At 45.8% G+C, this 27,900-nt stretch overlaps 2 protein-coding genes across 2 annotated transcripts; both read right to left on the reverse strand.

The window, feature by feature from the left end:
• Positions 1-2,638: 2,638 nt before the first annotated feature.
• On the reverse strand, positions 2,639-8,548 carry LOC150042116 (C-type lectin domain family 2 member D-like). Its single transcript, XM_090325210.1, has 5 exons — positions 8,506-8,548; positions 7,246-7,269; positions 5,504-5,631; positions 4,660-4,763; positions 2,639-2,762 (listed from the first exon to the last, which is right to left on the reverse strand). The coding sequence occupies exons 1-5, from the start codon at positions 8,546-8,548 to the stop codon at positions 2,639-2,641; spliced, it is 423 nt and encodes a 140-aa protein (XP_090181336.1).
• Positions 8,549-15,672: 7,124 nt separating this feature from the next.
• On the reverse strand, positions 15,673-24,238 carry LOC150042117 (early activation antigen CD69-like). The gene is made up of 5 exons (XM_090325132.1): positions 24,160-24,238; positions 22,082-22,204; positions 20,850-21,049; positions 19,528-19,631; positions 15,673-16,929 (listed from the first exon to the last, which is right to left on the reverse strand). The coding sequence occupies exons 1-5, from the start codon at positions 24,224-24,226 to the stop codon at positions 16,821-16,823; spliced, it is 603 nt and encodes a 200-aa protein (XP_090181258.1). The 5' UTR covers positions 24,227-24,238; the 3' UTR covers positions 15,673-16,820.
• Between the last annotated feature and the right edge of the window lie 3,662 nt (positions 24,239-27,900).

Raw genomic sequence — 27,900 nt, forward strand, 5'->3', positions numbered from 1 at the left:
CCTGGGAGGCGGGACTTCCCTTCCTGTAGGCATCCGGGCACGCCCATCACCTGGGAGGCGGGACCTCCCTTCTTCTAGGACTGCTGGGAGGCGGGACTTCCCTTCCTCTAGGCATCTGGGCACGCCCATCCGCTGGGAGGCGGGACTTCCCTTCCTCTAGGCATCCAGGCACGCCCATCCGCTGGGAGGCAGGATTTCCCTTCCTCTAGGCATGCAGGCACGCCCATCACCCGGGAGGCGGGACTTGCCTTCCTGTAGACATCCAGGCACGCCCATCAGCTGGGGGCGGGACTTCCCTTCCTGTAGACATCCAGGCACGCCCATCAGCTGGGAGGCGGGACTTCCCTTCCTCTAGGCATGCAGGCACGCCCATCACCCGGGAGGCGGGACTTCCCTTCCTGTAGACATCCAGGCGCGCCCATCAGCTGGGGGGCGGGACTTCCCTTCCTGTAGACATCCGGGCACGCCCATCAGCTGGGAGGCGGGAGTTCCCTTCCTCTAGGCATGCAGGCACGCCCATCAGCTGGGAGGCGGGACTTCCCTTCCTGTAGACATCCGGGCACGCCCATCAGCTGGGGCAGAGCACAGGGTTCATTTACACTTCCCATCGGGACAACATGGAGCGTCTGCATGTCCGGGGATGGTTTGCCTCCCCCCCAGGCCTTGGAAGCCTGTGGTCAGCTCCCATTCCCTGAGGAGGCTCAGGAGGAGGCTCAGGAGCGCCGTGACAGCCAGATGACTCCGTGGGCCCCAGCCTTCCCTATTTCAGGTGACCCTTCTCCATGGTCTCCCCTTTCCCCAGTATTTTAATTCCAGTGCCCCTGGCACCCCAGCTTCTCAGGAGGTGTGAGGACCGCAGTTCAAAGCCAGCCCCGGGCACTCGAGTCCAGGGGACTCTGCGGTCCAGTGAACCTCATGGAGGAGGTGCCGGGGCTCCAGGGGTAGGCGGTGGCCTTGAGCCGAGGAGCTCGGGATCCGCGCCCAGAGCCCAAGACCCGCAACCAAAAAGAACCCCAGCCCTCACAAAAATCCTGTTTGTATTTATTGTGTTATGAATTAGAAACGCCATTCTGTAAAGACAATTGTGCGGGTGTGGCTAGAAGCCAGAGTCGGGCACATAGGTTCGTGTTTTGTTATGGGGCTCTGGGGTTGTGTCCCCCGCTCCCAGGAACTTTATTAAAATCTGATTAGATAGCAGGGGTGCTGGGGGGCTCCACCCTGTACTCAGGAGGCTAAGGATCCAAGATCGGGAAAGGCTGTGAGACCCTAACCTCCCAGGAACCAGCAAAAAAGCCAGAAGTGGAGCTGTGGCTCAACTGGTAAAGCAAAAAAAAAAAGGTAAGTGACAGCATGGAGGCCAGGCCTTGAGTTCAAACCCCACACACACCCTGTTCACATATCATATATATATATATATATATATATATATATATATATATATATCGCTGCATCGTCTATATCACATATCGTCCATTGTTATGTGGGGATTCAGTGTGAAGAAACAGAGAAACCACATGGTGAGAGCTGGAATCAAGCATCTTTATTGAAGCGCAGAAGACTGAAGTTGGATTCCTGTCTCCAAGAATGTAACTTGCACAAAGCTTGTAAAGACAAAAAAGGGAAAAAAAAAAAACCACAACCCCACATGTCTGGGGCAGAACGGGGAGACCAAGCCTTCACCAAAGCAGATCATACAGGGGAATACTCAAGGGCAAGCAAAGCCAAGCCGAATAGGGAACTGTTCAGTGGCCTGCAGAATCAGACCGTTTAGGGGAAATGTAGGGCGAGCCACCTCTAATAGCAAAGCTTTCCTGGGGCTGAACAGCAGGAACACCTGATTCCAAGAATGGCCTGTCTCACCTCGGGGGTTTTCAGAGCTGGATGGAAAACCATCGCCACCTAGCAAGGTGCCAGGATGACTGTGAGAAAAAGGTGGTATTCTCAGACCCAGTATTCTTATCTCAATATGATATACAGTGTGATATATGACATCATATATGCTGTGTGTGCTTATATGCCATTTATATACCACAGATAATGTAGACGTTTATAATATATGATCTATGTGGTATCTAGTATATACATGCCACGCTATATGATATATGACATGTGTATATGCAATAGACATCTTGAATATCAAGAACTGATTTCTAAAAGAATATAGACTTGAGAGAGTTGACAGGAAATAACAATGAAAACTTTTTTTTTTTTTTTGGTGGGTCATGAGGCTTGAACTCTGGGCCTGGGCGCTGTCCCTGAGCTCTTCAGCTCAAGGCTACCACCCTACCCCTGGAGCCACAGCTCCACTTCCCCTTTTCTAGTGATTAATGGAAGATAAGAGTCTTATGTTCTTTAGTGCCCTGACTGGCTTTGAACTGAGATCCTCAGATCACAGCCTCCTGAGTAGCTAGGATTACAGGTATGAGCCACTGCACCTGGCTTTGTGAAAACTTTTCAACATGAATGTCATGTACTTGCCTATTAATGTAATACTCATGTATTACTGATGTATAGGGATGTATACCAATGTATATTAATGTAATATATATTACATTAATGTAATATATATGTAATGTAATATCTATATATCGGGAATAAATTTTGCATGGTATGTTGGCTGCTTCCCCGTGGCCGTGGGTTAATTCCTTGGCATGGTGGAAGCTGGTCTGCTGCAAATCCACTTCCGGCGTAAATGGCTACTGGCCGAGCCCACCCCATTTCTGTGCAGGTATGCGTATTCTCCGACTCCAATCACCTTGATCCTGCAGCAAAATACATAGGGAAACAGAGTCCCCGAATTTGCCAGCTCTCAGCAGACGCATGAGAGAGGGGAGAAAATGGTTTTCTTGCAACCAGTAGTGTGTGCAACTCAACGCCAAACGAATTCACATGGCTTTCATGTTGGTCTAAAATGTAGCTTTTATAAACTTAAAAAAAAAATACCTGCCTTCTATTCTACGGTGGGAAATGTAAGATTTATTGCCAGATGTTTTAAATATGTGAGCGTTTGTCTTTTGCTGCTCCATGCTGGTGTGCTACTGCTCTAACCATGCCTCCAGTCCAGCTTTTTCCCCTATTTATTTACTTCTTTTTTCTTTTTTGCCAGTCCTGAGTCTTGATCTCAGGTCCCAAGCACTGTCCCTGGGCTTTCTCAAGGCTAGAGCTCTACCACTTGAGCCACAGCCCCACTTCTAGCTATTTTTTTCTGTGTATGTGGTATCGAGGAATTGAACCTGGGTCTTCATGCATGCTAGGTAAGCAATCTACCACTAGGCCAAACTCCCAGATTTTTTTTTCTTTTTTGACAGTCCTGAGGCTTGAACTCAGGGCCTGGGTGCTATCCCTGAGTTTCTTTTGCTCAAAGATAGTGCTCTACCACTTGAGCCACAGCACCACTTGTGGCTTTTTCTGTGTATGTGGTACTGAGGAATCAAACCCAGGGCTTCCTGCATGCTAGGTAAGCACTCTGCCTCTAAGCCACATTCCCAGCCCAATTTGCTTACACTTATTCTTATCTTTAAGTAGTTAGTTGCGGAAAGAAGTGTCCATTTAACAAAGCAGTTGATGAATACAATATATCTTTATCCATATCACCTCTTCCAGCATTCTCACACCCCTTCCCCTACTCACCTCTTCTCTCCCTCTTCTTAATTTTGTAAGCCATACATCGGATTCTTATCTACCTTTCTCCCTTCTTTTCAGTCCTTTTTTTTTTTTGCTGGTGAATTGCAGATAAAGAGTGTTTTGACTTTGTCTTTCCTGGCTGGCTTTGAACTGTGATCCTCAGAACTCAGCTTCCTAAGTAGCTAGAATGACAGGTGTGAGCCACTGGAGCCCAGCTATGATGTAGAATATTTTGTTATTCAAGAAATCTGTGGAAATCAGATGATGCAATGACCAGCAAGCATTGTGCTATTAAATTGCTGGGTAATGGTAGCTCCACCTGTCACCCCAGCTACTCAGGAGGCTGAGATCTGAGGATCACGGTTCAAAGCCAGCCCAGGCAGGAAAATCTATGAGTCTTTTATCTGCGGTGAACCACCAAAAAGCCAGATGTGGAGCTGTGTGGCTCAAGTGGTAGAACACAAAAGCCCAGGGACAGGGCCCAGACCCTGAGTTCAAGTCCCAGAACCAGCAAGATAAGTAAATGAAGGAAGGAAAATGGAAGATAAGAACTAAACTGGTACTGTGGCTCAATGTGGTAGAGTGGTAACCTTGAGCTGAAGAGCTCAGGGACATCGCCCAGGCCCAGAGTTCAAATCCCATGACTGACAATAAAAAGAATTAAATTATTTGTGATGAATTTACCATCTCCCCCCACCCCTCTGGGGCCATGTTGGTTCTAGTCACAGTGATATTCTTTTTTTTTTTTTTTTTGCCAGTCCTGGGCTTTGGCTCAGGGCCTGAGCACTGTCCTTGGACTTTCTCAAGGCTAGAGCTCTACCACTTGAGCCTCAGCACCACTTCCGGCTTTTTTTTTGTATGTATGTGGTACCAAGGAATCGAACCCGGGTCTTTGTGCATGCTAGGCAAGCACTTTAACCACTAGGCCAAACTCCCAGCCCGTCACAGTGATATTCTAAGAACAAGAAAGGGGTGGATTTGAACTGGGATCTGGAGAGGCTGGCTCAGGGATGGAAATGGTAAACCAGAACTTACCGGTCAGTAGACAGCTTTCCATCCACCCATCGCCACACTTGTCCTGGCTGGCGACTGAGGCCAATCCAGTACTGAGAAGAATCTGAATATCGTCTCAGGAAGTCCTGGAATGATTCAAGGATTCATATCCACAGGGTGACCCCCTGATGTGTTCAGAAGAAAGAGGTACAGGGTTGACATGAAGTCCTGGGTTGCACACATCTCTTCTGAATCCCACACCTGGCTGACACAATGTTTGTGCTCTCCCAGGTGAGTTCAAGGGATGCATTAAGTTTGGAATAATCTTTTGGGGTGGCTTTTCCTCCTTCAGCTTTCAAAAAAGACTCCGTGTGTGTGTGTGTGTGTGAGTGTGTGAGACTGGAGCTTGGACTCAGGCTTGGGCACTGTCCTTGAGCTCTTATGCTCAAGACTGGTGCTCTACCATTTGAACCACAGCTCCATGTCTGGTTCTGGTTGGAGATAAGAGTCTCATGGACTTTCCTGCCTGCGCTGGCTTTGAACCATGATCCTCAGATCTCAGCCTCCTGAGTAGCTGGGATGACAGGCGTGAGCCATTGGCGCCCAGCTCTGTATTATTTCTAAGTATCTCTGCTCACAACTGAAAATCAAATGAGCCAGGAGCTGGACAGGCTCAGGTTTGTCATCCCAGCTGCTCAGGAGGCTCAGATCTAAGGACCTAGGTTTGAAGCACACTCTGAGAAAAGCCAGAAGTGGAGGTGTGACTCAAATGGTAGAGCATCATCCCTGAGCACCAAATCTCAGGGATAGCACGCAGGCCCTGAGTTCAAGCCCCAGCACAGGGCTAAGAGAAAAAGAGGAGCCCGATCCGAGAGCGTTGACTTACCAGCTCTTGGGTGGTGGTTACCATCACCAGAGTGGCTTCATGCGAGGCACAGAACTTTTGGCTCCTTTCCCAGGTGGTTGTGTTTTCAGAAAAATAGAAGCATTTCTGCAGGTAGCCGATCCACGGGTCTAGGCATGGCGCAGGGTCAGTGACGGATTTGCAGTTTCCCACTACAAACGACGGAATCAAAGTCTGAAAATCCCAAAGGACCCAAAATCTACCCCTCCCCCCCAGGGATGTAGACTTGAAGTTCAAACTTTATCCATTCCGTTGAATGCCATTCCTTCTCCAGCGCCATGAGCCCAGGCTCTTCATTCTGAACAGTTTGGGCCCTTTTGTCCTTAATTTCCATTTTTTTCCCCCAAAGAAAGTTCCTAGATTATTCTTTCTTCTTTTACTTTCTGATTAAGTTGTAAGAGAAATGCTTCCTGTGAGGAGACATTCCTGTTGGTGTCAATACCGCTCGTGTTGGAGACATTTCTCAGGTGGCTCAAGCTCACCTCCCACCCTCATCCTTGCTAAAGAGACCCCGGCCATTCCTGCCTCTTTCCATAGCTCTGTGTACAGATCACCCAATGTGATATGTTCACTTCATGGCAATGCATCCGTGAGTACATATCACAAGCTGGGCGTTGATTACAGATGGTATATGACATATAATTTATAGATAGATTAGTCTATCATCTATCATTTATTTACCAGTGTCTGTTTCACTGCCACATCCACCTGTCTGTCTACCTACCTATCGTAATTTGTCTGCTTTCCATCTATCCATGCATCTATGTATGCAATCTATCTATCTAATCTGTCTATTTTTCTTCCTATCATGTAGATTGTATTATCTATCTATCTGCTACCTATCATGTCATCTATCTATCTACTTACCTACCAATTAGTCTATTTTTGTATCTATTTATTGCTATTTATTTACCTTGTACTCTGTCTGCCTGTCTACTATTATTTGCCTGCTATCTGTCTGTCTGTCTGTCTATGTGTCTGCTATCTGTTGTCTTTTTATCATCTGTCATCTGTCTACCTCCCTCCCTCCCTACCTATTTGTCTATCTATTGGAGACAGATAAAGACACACAGAGAGAGAGAGAGAGAGAGAGAGAGAGAGAGAGAGAGAGAGAGAGAGAGAGAGAGAGAGAATCTTGAACCTCATAACAACATTTCTTTCCAGTAAGAAACCACATGCAGTGCTGTGGTGTCTTAAGATTTCTCCTGTTTTTTTTTCCTTTTAGTGCCAGTCCTGGGGCTTGAACTCAGAGCCTGGGCACTGTTCCTGAACCTTTTCACTCAAGATTGGTGCTCTAGGGGCTGGGAGTTCGGCCTAGTGGTAGAGTGCTTGCCTAGCATGCATGAAGACCAGGATTCAATTCCTCAGTACCACATACATAGAAAAGGCTGGAAGTGGAGCTGTGGCTCAAGTGGTAGAGCTCTAGGCTTGAAAAAGCCCAAGGACAGTGCTCAGGCCCTGAGTTCAAGGCCCAGGATTGGCAAAAAAATATATATATGAAGATTGGTGCTCTACCACTTGAACCACAGTTTCACTTGTGCCATTCTGGAGATAAGAGTCTCATGGATTTTCCTTCCAGGGCCGGCTCCAAACTCTAATCAATCTCAGTCTCCTGAGTCACTGGGATTGCAGCTGTGAGCCACTGCCCTGGTGCTTGGCAAATCCCAGTGTTTTACAACATAAGTGGCGCACCGAATTGTGATTGGAGGAAAGCCACAACTCACGTGCCAAAACTGTGGTCACCACGGCTGTTAACAGAAGCAGCAGAAAGATGAGAACGACACTGATTTTCAAGATAAGAGCTCTCGTTCCAGTCTCCACGGGGGCATCTTCAGAATCTCCCTGAGGTCCAGATTGATCTTGAATGATAAAGTCACATAAGATATTATTTCCTATTAAAAAAAATCAACCTGGCAGGGAGTTTGGCCTAGTGGTTAAAGTGCTTGCCTAGCATGCATGAAGACCCAGGTTCGATTCCTTGGTACCACATACACAGAAAAAAGCCAGAAGTGGTGCTGTGGCCCAAGTGGTAGAGCTCTAGCCTTGAGAAAGGCCAAGGACAGCGCTCAGTCCCTGAGTTCAAGCCCAGGACTGGCAAAAAAAAAAATCAACCCATCTGACAAGACTAGTGCATTTAGAATATGGCAAAAAGCACGATGAAGATCAAGCAATTCCAAACGAATTTTTCCCTGTGCCTGCAATGACCCATAGAAAGCAAATTGCACAATATCCTTTAGACTGGCATAAAATGCTAAATGCTTAGAGATAAGCAGGATTTTCAAATGTACAATGTTTTGTCCATTGAAGATGACGAGATATGGCTGACATTCTAGACGGATCAGGTTTTTAATGAGATCCAAGGCACAATATTGCCTTGTTAATTCAAACAAAATTAAAATGCAGATTTGTCAGCATTCCCAAGGAAAAAAAATGTCTCACATATTGTCACATTTTTAAGCTGTTTGTAAAAAAATTCATCAGCACTCAAAGATATGAAGTCATCCCAGCTAAGATCTGAGGATGTCAGTTCAAGACTCGCCCAGGCAGGAAAATCCATGAGACTCTTTTTTTCCCCTTGCCAGTTCTGGGGCTTGAACTTAAGGCTTGAGCACTGTCCTTGGGTTTTCTCAAGGCTAGAGCTCTACCATTTGAGCCACTGCTCCACTTCCAGCTTTTTCTATGAATGTCGTACCAAGGAATCGAACCCAGGTCTTTGTGCATGCTAGGCAAGCACTCTACCATTAGGTCACTCTCCAGGCCCAACCTTTTTATTTTTGTTTTTAAACAACATTAGCTAAACCAAACTGCCTAGATAGCAGAACAAAAAATCTTCCATTCACACCCCGTGGCTGTCATGAAAACATTTTCTGGACGCAGAGGAAGAAGAGGACGGCTGGGGTGGTTTTAGGAAAGGTTTGGCTCAGGATGGATTCGAGACTTTGGCAAATGGCGTCTAGCAGCTATCCCATCCCAGCCTACCTTACCTGAAGTCTGCAAATCCGCCGGAGTCCTCAGCTCCATCTCCATGTCAGAATCACTCTTCTGGGAAAGGAAATCAATACACAGAGAAGCCCACCAAGAAGTCAAGCACAGGCCAGGAGTTTGGCCTAGTGGAAGAGTGCTTGTTTAGCCTGTGTGAAGCCCCGGGTTCGATTCCTCAGTACCACAGACACAGAAAAAGGTGGAAGTGGTGCTGTGGCTCAAGTGGTAGTGCGATAGTCTTGAACTGAAGAGCTCAGGGACAATGCCCAGGCCCTGAGGTCAAACCCCAGGACCAGGGAAGGAAAAAAGGAGAAGAAAAAGAAAGTATAGTGGTCATGTAAAGATTAGGACCCAACAGAGAGAGAGAGAGAGAGAGAGAGAGAGAGAGGAAGAAGAGGAGGAGGAGGAGGAGGAAAAGGGGAGGAGGAGGAGGAGGAGGGAAGCTATAGCTTCAAAGTTTAGTCTGTCCCTCGGAGCTCTTACCAGCTCGCCCCCAGCTCCATGTCCATCCCACACTGGTTCAACACTAGCCAAACTCAGCGACTCTGCTGCTTGATCTGTAGCCTGTCATCCCAGTTACTCAGAGGCTAAGATCTGAGGATCCAGGTTCAAAGCCAACCCAAGCAGGAAAGTCTGTGAGACTCTGATCTCCAGTGAATCAACTGAGAACTGCAAGTGGAGCTGAACAGGTCAAGACAGTGCCCAGGCCCTGAGTTCAAGTGCCGGGACACACACACACACACACCCCTTCGCCATGTTCAAGGCACACTCTGTTGGAAAAGTTTCCCTCCCACTCCTCCTGCCAGCTCTGCACAGGGATCCAGATGTTCTGGTCTCAAAGTGTGGCCTGGGCTCTGCACACTCCCCCACCCCAGGGACTGTGCACACTCACCCCAGCTTTGCACACTCACCCCAGCTCTGCACGCTGCTGCCTCTCCAGCCAGCCTGGACCAGAGGGGAAGTGGCTCTATTTATACTTCTGCTTTCTAGAAAGCAGGAGGTGGGTGTCACGCGACAGACCCAGGTGAGGGAGAGCCAGGGAAGCCCAACATCACAACCACAGCAAGAAAACCAAGACATGCGAACCACAGCACCAAACCCCAAGAGGAGGGGGGGAGGGGGAGGGGGGCAGGGCCCCCAACAACCACCACCAGCACCAGTATTCTATTCAGCCCACCAGTGCCCCCTGGCCAAGGGTCACCAGCGACTGAGTCATCATTATGAACCCCTCCATTACAATCCAGCGGTGATGCCCGAGATTCAGCTCATTTTAGCCCCATATCGAATTCCCCGTGGATTCCAATAAAATGGAACTTACTGATGAAGAATCATTATCAGCTTCCACACTACCCCATTAATTCTTATTAATACTTACGCTTATCAGTGATGCTACTAACTGACTAACATGGTAATAATATAAGTAACATCGATAGATTGCTATTACTCATGATTAACTATTAATATGTGTGCTATATCCCTAATGACTATTAGTCAATTGTACTTCACTGACAATTAACTGCTTCCACTATTAATAATCACCAATCATGTGTCCTATTATAATGTACTGACGATGAATCATGATCAGTTATTTTATCATACATTATAAAATATTATATGTAAAATAATCTATTCTATGTAAATTAATATCCATCAGTACATTTGTTATATTATATAGTATGCTATACAATATTATGGCATATTTTACAATTTATCTCATATTAGACTTTACCTATGGTGATTAGCAATACATATATTATACTATTGTATTTTTATCAGTAAATGTATTGAGATATGATATTCATAGACAGCTTTGCTAAATGCCAGCTCCTTTGTAGAGGAACTTAAAGACAAACACCACTACACAGACACACACAACTACATAGACATAAACATTTATGACTCTCTAGACATAATGTTTCATTTCATAGATTAATATGTATCTATGACATACAAACCCTCAGCCTAATTTTAATTACATTCTAAAATCTAAGTGCCAGCAATTGTCTATAGAGATTCCCTTCTTGAATACTTGTTTGTTAAACACGTCGTTTGAAATACGATGCAACAATCAATGTTAATACATTCTTTAAATAAAAGAACCAAAATAACATAATCTACTGATGCCTAAGAATCTTAACGATGCTTATTATAGCATACTTTCTCAGCATAATTATCAACACATTTTTATAAGCTGCTGACGGATATTAATGGCTAAAGGCAGTTATTACTGCTGAAATAATTTTCTATGCATATTGCCTGTTGTAGTACTAAATAAGGTTCTTTGATAAAACAAACCTTCCAACCTAAAGACATCTTCATGCCAGGGTAAGGAGAGATGGGTGACCCCCCCACCCCCGACTCCTGTGTCTGCTCTTTCCTCCCCTTTCTTCCTTTCCTTTTTCTTCCCTCCCTCCCTCCCTCCTTCCCTCCCTCTCTTTTTCCTTTCTTATTGCTTTCTTTTTCTCTTTCTCTCATGCCTTCTCATTATTGCTATTAGAGAAACACAGTGTAATCTATTTTTTTTTAAGTATTTCGAAGGCACCAGCCTTTTTGCTTATTCTTTATCTTGTATAAGCTTCTTCCTGGAAACTTCCAGAACGTGGTTCTGTGCCCTTTAACTCTGGGCTGGTACTCTACCACTTGAGCCACAGCTCCACTTCCAGCTTTTTCTGTGTATATGGTACTGAGGAATCGAACCCAGGGCTTGGTGCATGCGAGGCCAGCACTCTACCACTAGGCCACATTTCTGGTCCCGAGTCTGGCTTATTTTTGTTGGTGTTTTTCTATTCTTTTCCCTGGCAAGATCAGGGAATTCCCAGGCTACCATTGTGGCTTCTTACTGGAGACGGAGGAGAAGAAAGTGGAAATGTTTCATGCTTGGTCTGAACGTGAGCTTAAAAATCCACGATCTCACGCTGGTGTCTTTCTCATTGTACAACAACTCCCAGCTTAGTAAAACAAACAAACAAACAAACCATGAGCATCCAGTGCTAGAGCTCAGGCCTGTAATCCCAGCTACTCAGGAGGCTGAGATCTGAGGATCTCAGTGTGGTTTCGAACCAGTCCAGGGCTGGGAAAATCCAGGAGACCCTGACCTCCAGTAAACCACAGAAAAGGCAGAAGTGGTGCTGTGGCTCAAGTGGTAGAGCACCAACCTTGAGGGGAAAAAGCTCAGAGACAGCATCCAGAACTTGAGTTCAAGGCCCAGGAATGGGACACACACACACACACACACACACGAATCATAGAATACACACCTGTTGTCATTTTGTAACAGCCACAGTGAAGGTGAAAGGAAGTTTTAGACCAAGCTTAGATTTCTATGAGTCGGAGATTATTATTATTATTATTTTATTATTATTTTGATCACTGTGTTCAGATCCACGCACAAATAGGACAAATAAAAGTTTCAATTCGGTCATAGCAGAGAGACTTTGTGAAGACTCGGATTCCCAACGAAACAGCTGTGGTGGTAAAATACCCACACCAGAAAGTTACCCGAAACCAGCCGGTGTGCTGTGAAGACATGACCTCATTTGTACATTGGTCAGAAAAGTTTTAAGATTTCTGAAGAGCATTTTTTTCATATGAAAAGGTGAATTTATTGGGGAAGTAGATAGTGAACCAACCAGCCAGGGTGGAGAATGTTTTTAACAGATGGTGGGAGTGACTTAGGTGAGACAGAAGGAATATTGAAGCTGAAAAAAGACATTTTGGCCGGGCACTCGTGCTCATGCCTGGAATCCCAGCTACTCAGGAGATTGAGATCTGAGGATCGTGGTTCAAAGTCAGCCTGGGGCAGGATAGTTTGAGACTCTTGTCTCCCATGAACCAGCAAAAAGCTGCAAGTGGTGCTTTGGCTCAAGTGGTAGAGCTCCAGCCTTGAGCTAAAGAGCTCAGGGGCTAACACTCGAGCCCCCAGTTCAAGCCCCACGATGGACAGAAAATTAACCGAAAAGAAAGAGATGTTTTGGGGTTGAGACAGAACTCACGGTTTACTATTAACTAGCATAGATGGGAACTATCTAGATGGTTCTAGATGGTTCTAGATTCAGGAATCTTTTCTGGAGGCCTAGGCCACCTGCTGGCTCCAGCTTTGAGCCTTGACTCTCAGATCCCAGCCCCCCAGGAGCCGGGGTGTCGCAAGGAGGTGTGTACCCCTCTTTTTTTTTTCTTCTAGATCAGAATTCCACCCAGCCAGCCACAGAGCCGGCATGGCAGCCCGGCTTACTCCCTCTGCTGGGCAGAGGAGAAACTGCCTGTGTTGACTTCCCAGAGGGATTTGCCCCAGGCTTGCTGGGTCTTTAGAAATTTCTGGCAAGTTTCCCAGTGCATGTGGCACAGAGATGTTACCACCACATTGTGGGAGAAAATGGCATGGGGGTGCATGGGAAGAACCCCCCCCCCAAGATGAGCTAGGAATACTGGAACTCTAAATTCTTTTTTCTTCTTTTTGCCAGTCCTGAGGCTTGAACTCAGGGCCTGACCACTCTCCTTGGGATTTCTCAAGACTAGAGCTCTACCACTTGAGCCACAGCACCATTTTCCAGCTTTTTTCTATATATGTGGTGCTGAGGAATCGAACCTGGGTCTTCGTGCATGCTAGGCAAGCACTTTAACCACTAGGCCAAACTCCCGGCGCATTACCAAGACATTTCCATCTTTGTATCTCTGCTTGAGAAGGTGGAAGAAAATAGAATGTCCTTTGTAGATTACAGTTATTATCGTTCTTTTTCTTTTTATTCTGTGTGTGTGTGTGTGTGTGTGTGTGTGTGTGTGTGTGTGTGTGTGTGTGTGTATTTTGCTAACCACAACCCAAGGCAGCATGACAGGATACCAGGGTTGAAAAACATTAGGAAAGGTAGAGATGGAGCAGTGAGAGATGACAGATGAGACTCCCTGGGGACTAGGCCCCCTCCCCCCCAGGACCTCCTGTACCTGGGCCCCGGGAAGAGTACCAGGAATGCATGGAAATACGTAAAGCATCTCTATTAATATCACAATCAGGGCCGGGAGTTTGGCCTAGTGGTAGAGTGCTTGCCTAGCATGCACGAAGACCCAGGTTCGATTCCTCAGTAGCATATACATCGAGAAAAAGCTGGAAATGGTGCTGTGGCTCAATGGGTAAAGCTCAAGCCTTGAGATAGCCCAAGGACAGTGCCCAGGCCCTGAGTTCAAGCCACAGAACTGTAAAAAACAAACAACAAGGCACAATCAGAGCTAAAACAGAGTTTGTGGGAGCCACTTATTCTTTCAAGACAGGAGACTGCAGGCCAGGGAAAGTCCAGCCACAAAGAGGTGCACTTAGCTAAGTTGTCAAGGTCTTTTGTCCAGCTTACAAGCTGCCCAGTCTGAGGGCACCCCAGTTTCTTCACCCTCTCAGAGCTGTCTGTTTAACCCTTCCATGGCCAGCTGTGAGCAGCAGCTGTCCGATCCCAGGGCTCACAGAGTTCCCTGCAAGCGTGCTTTTCCTTCTGCACTATTCAAGGGGTCGGGCTTGACGCTGCACTGCTTTGTCCCTGCCCCGGGGGGACAGAGGCTGCGGGGTCCTGAGCTTCTGTTCAGCCCAGACTCCAGAAATAAACTCCTCAAAAATCCAAAATGATGCGACTCCTTAGAAAAACAAGTTTTGTTTTACTACGGATTTGCAGATGTTAGTTATGCATCTGCTTATTGTGGGATAGAATGTAGTGTTATGTTATCTGTCTGTAAATCTATGAATCTATCTAGAAATCTATGTACTTATGTATCTAGCTAACAATCTACTATCTATAAATTACCTATGTATCTGTGTATGTATCTATCTATCATATACTATCTATTTATTTGCTATCTACTTACCTATTATGTATGTATTGATCAATCTATCTCTGCATCTATCTATCTATTATCTCCATATCTATCTAGAGATGCAGTTTGGAATAAATAAATCAAGGCAATCGAGCCTATCAGTGACTTTCAGTCTTTACCATTCAGGGGACGAGAATATTTGAGATTATTTGGAAATTTTGAGATGTACATTATTATGAACTACCAATCTTTCCAAAAATGGGCTATCGGCTAATGTAAAAGTAGAGTGAGTTGCCGGGTACGAGTGGCTCACGTCTGTCATCCCCACTGCTCAGGAGGCTCAGATCTGAGGATCACAGTTCAAAGCCAGGCTGGGAAGGAAAGTCCAGGAGACTCTTAGCTTCAATGAACCACCAGAACACTGGAAGTGGTGCTGTGGTTCAAGTGGTGGAGTGCCAGCCTTGAACAAAAGCAGCTCAGGGACTGAGCCCAGGCCCTGAGTTCAAGTCCCAGGATGGACACACACACACACACACACACACACACACACACACACTCACACACACACACACACACACACACACACACACACACACACGCCATGACTTAATACGGCCGCTAGATGGCACTGTAGTTGGCGTTTGGCACATTTAGTACCAGAATTCTTTCTCTTTTCTTCTCTTTTTGTCTTTTTGGGTCTTATCAGGACTAGAACCTAGAACTTCACAATATTCTGGCTTGGCTTTCTCGCTTATGGTTAGTGCTCTTCTGCTCAAACCACACCTCCACTTCTAAAAAAGGTTTTCTGTTATTTTTTTTAATTGTCATTAATAGTTTATTCTATTATTGTATATTAGTTTTTGTCAGCTTATTGCTAGCCTGATTATTGTCTTTTTTTTCAGTGCTGTCATGGTCTTCAATCATATAATTGAATCCCATCAACCTTACTCCATTCTGAGTTTTGCTGGACTAAATGGCTTCAGGTTATTGGTTTTGTTTTTCTTTTTGTTTTGTTTTTCCACTGTTAAAAAACTTCCCTTTGATAAACCACCCTGTGACTGTATCTTGCTCAGTCAAGTGGGTAAAAGTAGTGGCATCAAAAGAAATTCCTCAGCCATTCTGCTCGCTGTTTCTTTTGTGTCCGTGCAAATTTCTGAGGACCCCAATCGCTATACCGGTTGCACAATTTAAAACTAGTATTTTCAGCACATTGTATTGTACTTACCTAAAGTGGGCAGATCTTATGGCCATACCATGGTGTGTGTGTGTGTGTGTGTGTGTGTGTGTGTGAGTCCTGGGACTTGAACTCAGTGCTTAATTTAAAGTCTAATTGGAATGAGAACTTCTTGGCAACCAATGTGTTGATTATCATTTTTATTTTCACACACACAAAAGCAGCTTTCACGGAATACAACATACAAACACCGTATTGCACGTAGAAAAAATGCACATGGAAAAACATATATGACAAAACTTGTTTGGAAAGGTACACACGTATCAATTTTATAAGCATTTTTCCACTAATAAAAATTTGTGCTATCGATTAACTTACTTTCTTTTTTCTCACCAGTTGTGGGGCTTGAGTTCTGCGTCTGGGCCCTGTCCCTGAGCTCTTCAGCTCAAGGCAGGCGCTCTACCAGTTGAACCACAGCACCACTTCAGGTTTTCTGGTGGTTCATTGGAGGTAAGAATCTCACAGACTTTCGTCCCCAAGCTGGCTTTGAACTGTGATCCTCAGATCTCAGCCTCCTGTGGAGCTGCCATGACAAGCGTGAGCCTGTCAGATTTTCACATTCTTATTTTGATCTCCCACCTCTAAACTCCTTCAAATAATGAACGCATCTGACAGGATGCTTACATTTTATAGTCATTCAACAATAAATAATCACTTTAAATCTATTCATTATATTACTTCTGGTTTTCCATAGTTTATAAAGTGCACGTGAATAGTTTTATAGTCACTATTTGTTTGGGGGAGGGAGGAAAGCTTGATACTGGGATTTGAACACAGAACAATAGATCTACCCTTCAAGTTATGGCGCCAGTCACCATCCATTCATTCTTGGATGTGGTTGTCTGTCTGTCTGTAATGTCAACTGGTGGTAAAAGGAACGATGGAATCCCTGGCACTGTTGGAATCTTGTTCCTGGAGTGGTTTTTGCTGTTGTTGTTTTGAACATTTCAATCAGAGAGCAGCATTCATCAACGCAATTTCCCTTGAGCTTTGTGGTTCCAAGATCTCAGAGTACACATAGTTTGTTGTTATGTGTGTGTGTGTGTGTGTGTGTGTGTGTGTGTGTGTTGTGGGACTTGAACTCTGGTTTCTGAGATTCTTTCTTTCAAGGCTGGCGCTCCACCACTTGAACCACAGCGCCATGTCTGACTTTTCCTAAAGAGTTTGTTGGAGATAAAGTGTTACAAGACCTTTTCCAGCTAGGACGGGTGGGTCCAGCCTCCATGCTCAGATCTCAGCCTCCTGAGGAGCCGGGATTACAGGCGTGAGCCACCACGCCAGAAAGTTGCCTTGCTATCGGATGTCTTTGCTACAGATCCACGGCAATCTGTCCTCACAATCTGCCTGCCCCATGTCCGTGCTGTTGAGAAACTCACACCTCTCAGCTTCCGTCACGTTGACCCTGGTAAACCAGAAAGCAATCTGGGATTATTTCATGTCATTGTCACCAGGCCACATGAGAATAATCAGCTGGGAGTGGTGGCCTGTGTGTGTCTATGTTGTTAGAGGTTCTGTTGGTTTATTTACGTAGGAAGTGGGGAACATGAGTCAAATAATCAAATAAACAAATAATCCATAACTTGATATTATAGAGAAGAGCCAAGAAAGAAGAGAAGAGCACTGGATGGGGTGGAGGGATAGTGCTAAGCATGAATTACGCCACCCATATGTCATCAGAGAGTGTGTGTCATTCATGGGACTTGAACTCAGGGCCTGGGCACTATGCCGGGGCTCCACTTGAGCCACAGTGCCACTATTGGTGAGGGGTGATTCCTGGTGGTGTGTGTGTGTGTATGTGTGTGTGTGTGTTATGATTCTTGTCCTGGGGGTTTAAACTGAAGGCTCTGGGCTCTATCTCTGAGCTTTTTCACTTAACTCTGGTGCTCTACCACTTGAGCCACAGCTCCACTTCCAGTTTCTGGTGGTGCATTGGAGATAAGAGTCTCCTGAAGTTTCCTACCTGGGTTGGTTTTGAACCGTGGTCCTCAGATTTCAGCTTCCTCAGTAGCTGGGATTACAGGTGTGAGCCACCAGTACCTGGCCTACATTTTTTTTAAAATTTTTTTGAGACAGAAGTGATGAAGGTCTCTAGGTTTATAAAAAAAAAAACCATTGGGGCTGGGAGTTTGGCCTGGTGGTAGAGTGCTTGCCTAGCATGCACAAAGACCCAGGTTCGATTCCTTAGTACCACATACACACAAAAAAGCCGGAAGTGGTGCTGTGGCTCAAGTGGTAGAGCTCTAGCCTTGAGAAAGTCCAAGGACAGTGCTCAGGCCCTGAGTTCAAGCCTAGGATTGGCAAAAAAAAACCCAAACTATTAAAAATATTATACTTAGGGCCAGGAATTTGGCCTAGTGGTACAGTGCTTGCCCAGCATGTATGAAGACCCAGACTCGATTCCTTGGTACCACATGCATAGAAAAGCCGGAACTGGTGCTGTGGCTCAAGTGGTAGAGCTCTAGCCTTGAGAAAGCCCAAGGACAGTGCTCAGACCCTGAGTTCAAGCCCAGGACTGGCAAAAAAATATTAGACTTAGTCAGGTGCCATGGCTCATGCCTGTCATCCCAGCTACTCAGAGGCTGAGATCTGAGGACTGCAGTTCAAAGCCAACCCAGGCAGGAAAGTACATGAGACTCTTAATCTGCAATGAACCACCAGAAAACCAGGAGAGGTGCTCTGGCTCAAGTGGTAGAGAGCACCAGCCTTGAGCAAAAAGAGCTCAGGGACAGCCCAAGCCTCTTGATGGACCAAAAAAATAATCTTTATCCCCAGGGAGTAAGACTGGAAAACAAAAGAAGACATTTTTTCCCTCATTGTTCATCTGACTGATGGTTGAGATTGCTCTTGGCATAGTTCCACACTGAGTGTGTGACTCACACTCCAGCATGTTGAAAAGAACTACCAGAAGCCATTACTGAATGGATTCTAGGAGGAGTCATGAAAAAAAAAAAGTAATAATAATGAAGACTATAATAAGCTGGGTGCCGTTGCTCACACCTGTAATTCTAGCTTCTCAGAGGCTGAGATCTGAGACTTGCAGTTCAAAGCCAGCCAGGGCACGGAAGTCCACGAGACTCTTATCTCCAGTTAATCACCAGAAAACTGGGAGTGGAGCTGTGGCTCAAGGGGTAGGGCGTTATCCTTGAGCTGAAGAGCTCAGGGACAGCGCCCAGGCCATGAGTTCAAGCCCCTCAACTAACCAAAAAAAAAAAAAAAAGAAAGAAAAAGTAAGAAATTCCGGGATTCTTTCAAGAATTTCAAGAAGTAGCTGGATATTAGACAATGTCAAATACATACACACATGTGAGCATACACCCACTTGTGTGCATCAGTGGATGTGCTTGTGTGAAGACGTATGTACACACAAGATCATCTTGATGAAAACATGAAATTATGCTGGGAAGGTGGCCTAGTGGTAGAGGGCTGAATAGCATGCAGGAAGCCCTGGGTTCGATTCCTCAGTAGTACATACACAGAGAAAGCTGGAAGTGGTGCTGTGGGCTTAAGTGGTAGAGCGCTAGCCTTGAGAAAGCTAAGGGACGACAGTGCCAAGACCCTGAGTTCAAGCCCCAGGACTGACACCAAAAGAAGAAAAGAAAATTCAGAACTTTCTGGACTGGGAGTGGGGGAGGGGCATGTGAACAGAGAAGGAGATGGACAGCCGACCGAGTGTCAGTGAGCTATGCACATGTGTGAAAATGGAACGGAGAAATTGATCACGGAAAAGAGTGTAGAGGAATCCTGATTATCAAGACACGATTGTACACAAATGGACAAGTTAAATAAATAAAAAACACCCCTGGACAACCACTTGTTACTCAGAAGCAAAATTAACTAGATAGAGAAAAAGCCCCAACTTTGCAAACATGTAATCTCTATCACATATGTGGTCAGATTTTTCATTCCTACCCTGGGAACAATGGAAGATGAGAGAGATAGAATTCTCAAGGAGTCCTGGGGAGACAATCCCCCGGAATTGGGGTGTCCCCCAATGACTTACCTGTGATTAACTCCTCTTCCATTTGTCTCCTTCCATTGCTGGTTGGCTTGGTTTTTCAGTCCAATCCAGTGTGCAGTACTTCCTGCGTAGCGTTTAAGAAAGATCTGAAAGCACAGAGGGTGATGTGAACAAAGTAGCCCAGTGCTAGGGTTCCAGCCTGGAATCCCAGCTCCTCATGTGCCTGAGAAATGAAGGTGGTTGACACAGCTGATCTCACAATCTGTCAACAAGAAGCTAAAAATGGAGGTGTGTGGCTCAGGTGGTAGGGCGCCAGCTTTGAATGTATAAAACTAACCCAGAGTTGGAGGCCTTGCCCCAGAACTGGTACACAATAAACAAACAAATAAATGCAACTGAGTAAGTGTATAATAAAGCTACTATTGGTTAGTCATGGGGCTTGAACTCAGGGCCTGGGCCCTGTCCCTGAATTTTTTCATTCAAAGCTGCTGCTTTACTGCTTGAGCCACAGCTCCACTTTGGGATTTTGCTAGTTCATTGGAGATAAGAGTCTCGTGGATTTTCCTGCCTCAGGCTGGCTTTGAACCTTGGTCCTCAGATCTCAGCCTCCTGAGTAGCTGGGATGACAGGCGTGAGCCACCATCTCCCAGCACATAAAGCTGTTGTTTGACTGAAGAAATAGATAATAAGTCTGAGGTCACATAGCTACGCTGGTCTATGCTGACTATTTGCATTTATTATTGACAATTGTATTTATTGGTAATAGGATGGGGTCATCTAATTTCAGGTCTTTCAGCATACACAATGAAATGACATTGGTAAGAGCAAACCAGGCGACATGAGATGGGGACATGATGTCAATGATGACATTGAACAAGATGCATTGTGCTTATAGTCAGACTTGTGGAACTGAAGCCCCTTCGAACTATTGCTTAACAAGAAATAAACAAAATGACAACAACGAGTAGATAAGGCTGAGTTTGGTTGGACACGCCTGCAATCCTGGCTACTCAGGAGGCTGAGTTTAGAAGGACTGAGATTCAAGGCTAAGTTAATGAGAAACCCAACTCACTTCAACCAACAAGCCAACTTGTCATTCCAGCTACTGGTCCTGGGGCTTAAACTCAGCCTGGGGCTGTCCCTGAGTTTCTTTTGCTCAAGGTTGGCGCTCTACCACTTGAACCACAGCACCACTTCCAGCTTTTTGCTGATTCATTGGCGAGTCTCCTGGATTTTCTTGCCCAGGGTTCTCTTTGGATCATGATCCTCCTATTTCAGCCTCCTGGTTAGCTTGGCTCACAGGCATGATTAAATGAAAAAAATAGCAGATATGTAGGAAATCATGACAAAAAAACAAACCTTACCATGTCTTTTGCTGAATCAATGACAGCTAGAGTGGCACCATTTTTGGAGCAAGACCTTTGGGCCATGGGCCATGTGCTTGTTATGGTGGACAAGAGGTAGCATTTCTTCTGGTAGGCAATCCAGTCATGGGAACAAGAAGAATGCCAGCTGCCTGCTGGCACAGAAGCCATGGAGATATCTGGACAGTTGTATTTGCCAACTGGGGAAGGAGATGAGTTTCTGTTAGTCATGGAGAGAAATGAATCAGCACGGAGTCTTAGGGTACCCTTGATTTTCTGGTTGGCCTGTCACCTTTCCGCGTGCCTCGTTGTCACTGGATGGGGGGGTTGGAGTCTTATCATCAGGAGGTCGGGCGCCATGGCTCACACCTATCATCCCAGCTACTCAGGAGGCTGAGATCTGAGGATCGTGCTTTGAAGCCACCAGCCCAGGGAGTGAAGTCTGAGAAGTTTGGATCTCTAATTAAGCACCCCAAAACCAGAAGTGGCCCTGTGGCTCAAGGGGTAGAAGAAGCTCAGCGATGGCACCCAGACCCTGAGTTCAAGCCCCATGGCTGGTATTAAAAAGAAAATGACAGGGAAATAGGAAAAATCTTGAAGACAGCCACTAGACTAAGAACAGTGACTCATATTACAGATTCCAAGGCAGGCTTTGAATCTAAACCCAGAGATCTAGCGAGGTGCCTCTGGCTCACATCTGCAATCCTAGCTGTTCAGAATCACGGTTCAAAGCCAGCCCAAGTAGGAAAACCCACCATGAAACTCTTATCTCCAATAAACTACTGGGAAAAAGCCAGAAGTGGAGGAATGGCTCAAGTGGTAGAGCACCAGCCTGGAGTGAAAAAAACAAATGAACAGGGGCCAGGAGTGTGGCCTAGTGGTAGAGTGCTTGCCTAGCATGCATGAAGACCCGGGTTCGATTCCTTGGTACCACATACACAGAAAAAAGCCAGAAGTGGTGCTGTGGCCCAAGTGGTAGAGCTCTAGCCTTGAGAAAGGCCAAGGACAGTGCTCAGGCCCTGAGTTCAAGCCCCAGGACTGGCGCCAAACGAATACATGAACGAATGAAGGAATGACTCTAAAACTCCAAATTAACCTCACTCCCTTCCGGATGGAAGCAACTGTTCACACAATTTCCTCCACCTATAAGGCTGCCCCCTGAACGAGGCCGACGTGAGACCCTCAGGGTGTGGGTCCTGGGGTAGAGGGCCTAGCAGGGGCCATGAACTCACCAGACAGGGCAACCAGGGCAATGATGAGGATGGTGGGGAAGACCACAAATGCCACAGCCACGGGGATAGGGACCTGGATAGAACCTTCGGGCCTCGATCTGCTGTGGGAATGGAGGACACGTTCTGAAAGACACAGAGGAGGCCGACACACTGTCATCCCAGCGACTCAGGAGGCTGAGATGGGAGGATGGAGATTCAAAGCCAGCCTGGGCAGAAAAGTCCCTTGAGACTCTTATTTACAATAAGATGATAAGCCATTTCCCCATACGTGTGCATATGCATGGATTTAGTGTACAAACTCGCTGCATTTGGATAGCTGTACAAGTTGTCAAGATATTGAGATTCTTTTGTGTGTTGCTGGTCTGGGACTTGAACTCACGCCCTGGGATCTGTCCCTTTGCTTTGTGTCTCAAAGCTGATGCTCTATCCCTTGAGTCACAGCTCCACTTCTGGCTTTTTTGGGGGCGCGGGGGGGGGAGATGGTTAATGGGAGGTATGAATCTTGTCCAGGCTGGCTTTGAACTGTGGATTCTCAGCTCTCAGCCTCCTGAGTGGCTGGGATTACAGGCGTAAGCCACTGGTACGGGGCTTCCCTCTCCGTCTTCAGGCAGCTCATCCTGTTTATGACTGCACGCAATTAGCAGCAGAAACAGACTGGAGCAGGTGGAGAGCAAGTGCAGAGACCAGTCTACTTGGTTGTCTCTCAGCTTGTATCGAGCCTGGCCTCGATCCCTCCATAGCTTCAGTTGCCCAGGACTAATCAACAGCTGCAAACCACCTACTTTTGTCTTTTTCCACCAGCGAGAGCTGTTGCGAAGAGCTGTTGCTAACAGGTGTTGTTTATCACCATGGTGACAAAAACGCTTCCTTCACAACACAGCTGTCGGTCCTGGGCAGTAGTGGAAAGTTGAGATAGACCCACCTATTTCTTACTTATTAAATCACACACAGGTAAAATCCAATTTTAGAGCCACCCACCGCTGCTCACGCCTGTAATTCCAGCCACTCAGGAGGCTGAGATCTGAGGATCACAGTTCAAAGCCAGCCCAGGCAGGAAAGTCCAGGAGACTCTTCTCTCTAGTGAACCACTAGAAAACTGGAGGTGGAGCTGTGGCTTAAGTGGCAGAGTGCCAGCCTTGAGTGAAAAGCCTCAGGAAGAGTACCCAGGCTGTGAGTTCAAGTCCCAGGACTGGCACACACACACACACACACACACACACACACACACACACACACACAGAGCTTTATTATTTATGGAGAAAAAAATTCCTCTTAAGAGAGGTGACTCTTCCTACATTTGATATAGCTGGACAGAAGAAAATGGTGAGTAACTAGCTTTTCTATTTAAATGGGGAAAAAAAACAAATGAGATGATACAAGTGAATTCCAAAGAAAGATCTTTTTTTTTAAAGCATGTGAAATCCACCCTTAGGACTCCTTTTTTATCTTGTCTTGGGTATCTGATTTTCTCAGATCTTAAAAGATATTAACCTCTGGCTTCTTTCTTTTCCTTTCTTTTTTTTTTGCCAGTCCTGGGCTTGAGCTCAGGGCCTGAGCGCTGTCCTTGGACTTTCTCAAGGCTAGAGCTCTACCACTTGAGCCTCAGCACCACTTCCGGCTTTTTTCTATGTATGTGGTACCGAGGAATCAAACCCGGGTCTTCATGCATGCTAGGCAAGCACTTTAACCACTAGGCCAAACTCCCAGCCCCCCTCTGGTTTATTTCTATTTCACTTCATTTTATCTTATTTTATGCTGGTAGCGGGACTTGAACTCAGGGCCTGTTCCTTAAGCTTTATTCTTATTCATAACGGGTGCTCTACCACTTGAGTCATGCTTCCACCTCCAGCTTTTTTGTTGGTTCACTGGAGATAAGAGTCTCACAGACTTTCCTGCCTTGGTTGGCTTTGAACCAAGATCCTCTGATCTCAGTCTTTTGGTATTACAGGCCTGAACTTCCAGCAAGCTGACCTTCCTTCTATGCCATGCCAACACATTCTAACCAGGCTCTTGAAAAGTCTCCCCACATGTGAAGATGTCACCAGAGTCTAAAAGAAAAAAGCCCACAGGTCACTTACTTTCTGGTCCTCTCTCCAGGTGCGAAAAAGAGCTGTCCTCTGTTCCAGAACAATCCTCAGTATTCATCTTCAGTCTCCCTGGGAGATCAGAGCGGTGAGATGTGGCTCAGAACTGGGGTTCAGGGTGTTTATATTTTCTTGAGGTGTCTCCGCCCCCTTCCTCTAAGCCTCCTGGCTGGCTGGAGCTAGTTCACTTTCATTTCTGCCTCAGTGGTCCTGGCAGTTCTTGGCTGGGCGCTGTGGTCAGATGGGTTTTCCCCGGCTGTCTGAAACAGATTTCTCATAAACTCAGGTAACAGCAAGGACAGGTGAATGGGATTCCCCCAGAATCACACACATCCTTCCTTCCTTCTCAGCCAGAAACCCAAGCAAGTCACCTAAAGAAAGAATCAAGAGTAACAGACAGCCGGGTTCCATGGCTCACACCTATAATCCCAGCCACTCATGAGGCTGAACTGTGGGGAGCCCAGTATGAAGCCAGCCTGGGTGGAAAAAGTCAGTGAGGCTCTTAGGAAGATAAGAACTATGAAAAGGGCCTAGAGTGTGGCCTAGTGGTAGAGTGCTTGTCTAGGAGGCATGAAGCCCTGGGTTCGATTCCTCAGTACCACATACACAGAAAAAGTCAGAAGCAGTGCTGTGGCTTCAGTGGTATAGTGCTAGTCTTGAAAAGAAGCTCAGGGACAGTGCTCAGGCCCTGAGTTCAAGTCCCAGGACACACACACACACACACACACACACACACACACACACACACACACACAAAGGGAGAGCTAGAAATAAACATTGATTTAAAAATTTGAAATTGAAATAATTTGAAGAGCTTAGCATTTTTTCCTGTGGAATTCCACTCACTTCCCAGAAGCATACATTTCATACCTCACTATTTACTCACAGTCACAATATATCCAAGGGCGAAATTGGGGACCAGAGGACTTCCTGAGTAAGAATTTTAAGTCCTCCCTTCTCCCTCCTCTCTCATGCTAATTTGGAAAGAAATTGTTTTAGGGAGGTCGAGGAATTTTAGAAGTATGTCACTTACCCCTTCCTCAGAGATGACTTCTTTTCTTTTCTTTTCTTTTTTCTTTTAAGGTTTCATTTAATGAATGCTTGCTTTAGTACCGGAAATAGACAGCTTGTGGTCTGGAACTTCCGAGCCATGTTCTAAAATTGTTGATTTCTGGTTATCTGTTTCATTATCTCCTGCTCAAGTTTCTTGCCATGTGTCATTGCCAGCTGGCCTGCCCCTATTTCACCTTGGGGTTTCTTTTCTTTTCTTTTCTTTCTTGTCCTGGAGTTTGAACTCAGGGCCCAGGCACTGTCCTTGGGCTTTCTCAAATCTAGAGCTCTACCACTTGAGCCACAGCACCACTTCTGTCTTTTCTATGTATGTGGTACCCAGGAATTGAAACTGGGTCTTCGTGCATACTAGGCAAGCACTCTACCACTAGGCCACACTCCCAGTCCCTTGTGGATTTCTTGTTCGGTTCTTCTCTTACCCTGAAGATTTTACTGCTCAAATCTCTAAGCACTCAGATATGTGGAGTGAGTTACTAAATATATATGTGTGTATGTGTGTGTGTGTGTGTGTTTAGAGAGAGAAAATATATAAAATACATCTATAAATATATAAAAATAATATAAAATATAACTATATCAAAATATATAAATATATATGAATATATAGCAATGTCATATGTGTGTATACAGAGATGTATTTGTCTCTATATAATAAACATATATATATATATATTATATCTCCTGCATCCAGATACGTTGTGAAGGTGAACACAAAATAAATGGCTGTATGACTTAAGTGCAAAGCACTCTAGCTAATCACGACAGTGTCAGTTAGCCTCAGTGGTTCACGCTTGCCATCCTAGCTACTCAGGAGGGCTGAAATCTGAGGATCCCAGTTCAAAGCCAGCCTCAGGCAGGAAAAATCCATAAGACTCTGAGTTCCAACAAACCAGCAAAAAAGCCAGAAGTGGAGATTTGGTTCAAGTCATAGAGCGCCAGCTTTGAGTGAAAAAAGCCAAGCAGGAGTACAAGGCCCTAAGTTCAAGTCCCAGGACACACACACACACACACACACACACACACACACACACACAAAATCTCTCACACACAATTGCACTCTGCCACTTCAGGATGTTTTAGAAGGTTCTCCTTCCATATATCGCCATGGCTTGATTTCCTTTTAATTTATTCACAAGTTAATTAAGTAATGATTTCAAGATATGTTTGATTTTTTTTTCTAGCTCTGGGGCTTGAACTCAGGGCCTGGGCTCTGTCTCTGAGCTTTTCCTCAAGGCTAGCACTCTGCCACTTGAGTCCAAGCTTCAGTTCTGGCTTTTTCTGTGTATGTGGTACTGAGAAATCAAACCCAGGGCTTTGTGCATGCTAGGCCAGCACTCTACCACTAGGCCACACTCCCAGCCCTAGGTATATCTAACTTAATATGAAGCTGGACTCAGTGGCTCTTTCCTGTCACCCTAGCTACCCATGAGATGGATATTGGCAAGACTATGGTTTGTGGTGAGACTGGGCAATAAATTTTCCAGGCCGCATTTTAGCCAATTCAATGCACACCCTTATCCTTCAGCTGTGAGGGATAAAAATGGGGGTGATAGTGGTCTAGGGGGACAAAAGCAAAGAGCAAAACCTGATCAAAAAACTAACAAAGGGTAAAGGGGCTGGCGTGTGGTTCAAGTGGTGGATGCTGATTGAGTTCGCACAAGGCCCTCAGTTCAAACCCAAGACAGACAGGAGAGAGACAGAAAAAGAAGAGACAGAGACAGAGAGAGAGACTGACAGAGACAGACAGATGGACACAAAGAAAGGAGAGATACATAGACAGGAGAGAAAAAAATGAAAAACAGAAGAAATCAAGAGAGAGAGAGAGGAGAGAAAAAAGAGTGAGCAAGTGAGAAAGACATACAGATACAGAGAAAGGGGAGGAGCAGAAAGGAAAGAGAAACAAAGAGGAGAGAGAGAGAGAGAGAGAGAGAGAGAGGGGGAGAGAGAGAGAGAGAGAGAGAGAGAGAGAGAGAGAGAGAGAGAGAGAGAGAGACCCAAAATACAATGAAGAAGCAATGCAGTCAGTATAATATTCCTGTTTCCATACCTGAGGGATGGGGGCTCATAAAGTTCCCTATTGGAAACAGCAGCCCCCCTCTGGTCTCACCACCGTCCATGCCCTGGCACAAGCTACCTGGGACCTGAATACCCAGTGCTACAGTTCAGTACTGAGGCTGCTACCACTCTTGGTTGATTCAGTCATCAGGTCAAATCACCCACACCGGGGCTGGGGTAGCAGGTATGAAATCCTGGGTTCAATTCCTCGGTACCACATACATAGACAAAGCCAGAAGTGGTGCTGTGGCTCAAGTGGTAGAGCTCTAGCCTGAGGAAGCCCAAGGACAGTGCTCAGGCCCTGAGTTCAAGCCCCAGGACTGGCAAAAAAAATGGTAATAAATCACCCACATCTTTCCCTGGTTGAAAACTCCACATAGCAGTCGATTCCATTATGTACGTGGTAAAAAGCACCACTTTCCAAGACTTGTTTCTTGCCTCAGAAACTTCACCTCAGTTAGCCAACCACTGGTGGCTCCCACCTGTCACCCCAGCTGCTCTGGAAGCTGAGATCTGAAGATCAAGGTTCACAGCCAGTCCAGGCTGGAAAGTCTATGCGATTCTGATCTCCAGCAAACCAACAAGAGGGTTGAAGTGGAGTTGTGAGTT

Source organism: Megascapheus bottae, chromosome 37, assembly GCF_031878675.1.
Source record: "Megascapheus bottae isolate mThoBot1 chromosome 37, mThoBot2.hap1, whole genome shotgun sequence".
Taxonomy (NCBI): Eukaryota; Metazoa; Chordata; class Mammalia; order Rodentia; family Geomyidae; genus Megascapheus; species Megascapheus bottae.

Bases quoted from the DNA above. Each gene is read 5' to 3' on its own strand.
- LOC150042116 (XM_090325210.1), bottom strand. From the start codon at position 8,548: ATGGAGATGGAGCTGAGGACTCCGGCGGATTTGCAGACTTCAG. The intron at 7,270-8,505 runs GTAAGGTAGGCT...TTCTGTTAACAG, and splicing joins GGCGGATTTGCAGACTTCAG to CCGTGGTGACCACAGTTTTG. The intron at 5,632-7,245 runs GTGAGTTGTGGC...CGCCATGCCTAG, and splicing joins GGTGACCACAGTTTTGGCAC to ACCCGTGGATCGGCTACCTG.
- LOC150042117 (XM_090325132.1), bottom strand. From the start codon at position 24,226: ATGAATACTGAGGATTGTTCTGGAACAGAGGACAGCTCTTTTTCGCAC. The intron at 19,632-20,849 runs GTAAGGTTTGTT...CTGTGCTTTCAG, and splicing joins TTGATTCAGCAAAAGACATG to ATCTTTCTTAAACGCTACGC. The intron at 16,930-19,527 runs GTAAGTCATTGG...CTGGTTTACCAG, and splicing joins GGAAGAGGAGTTAATCACAG to GGTCAACGTGACGGAAGCTG.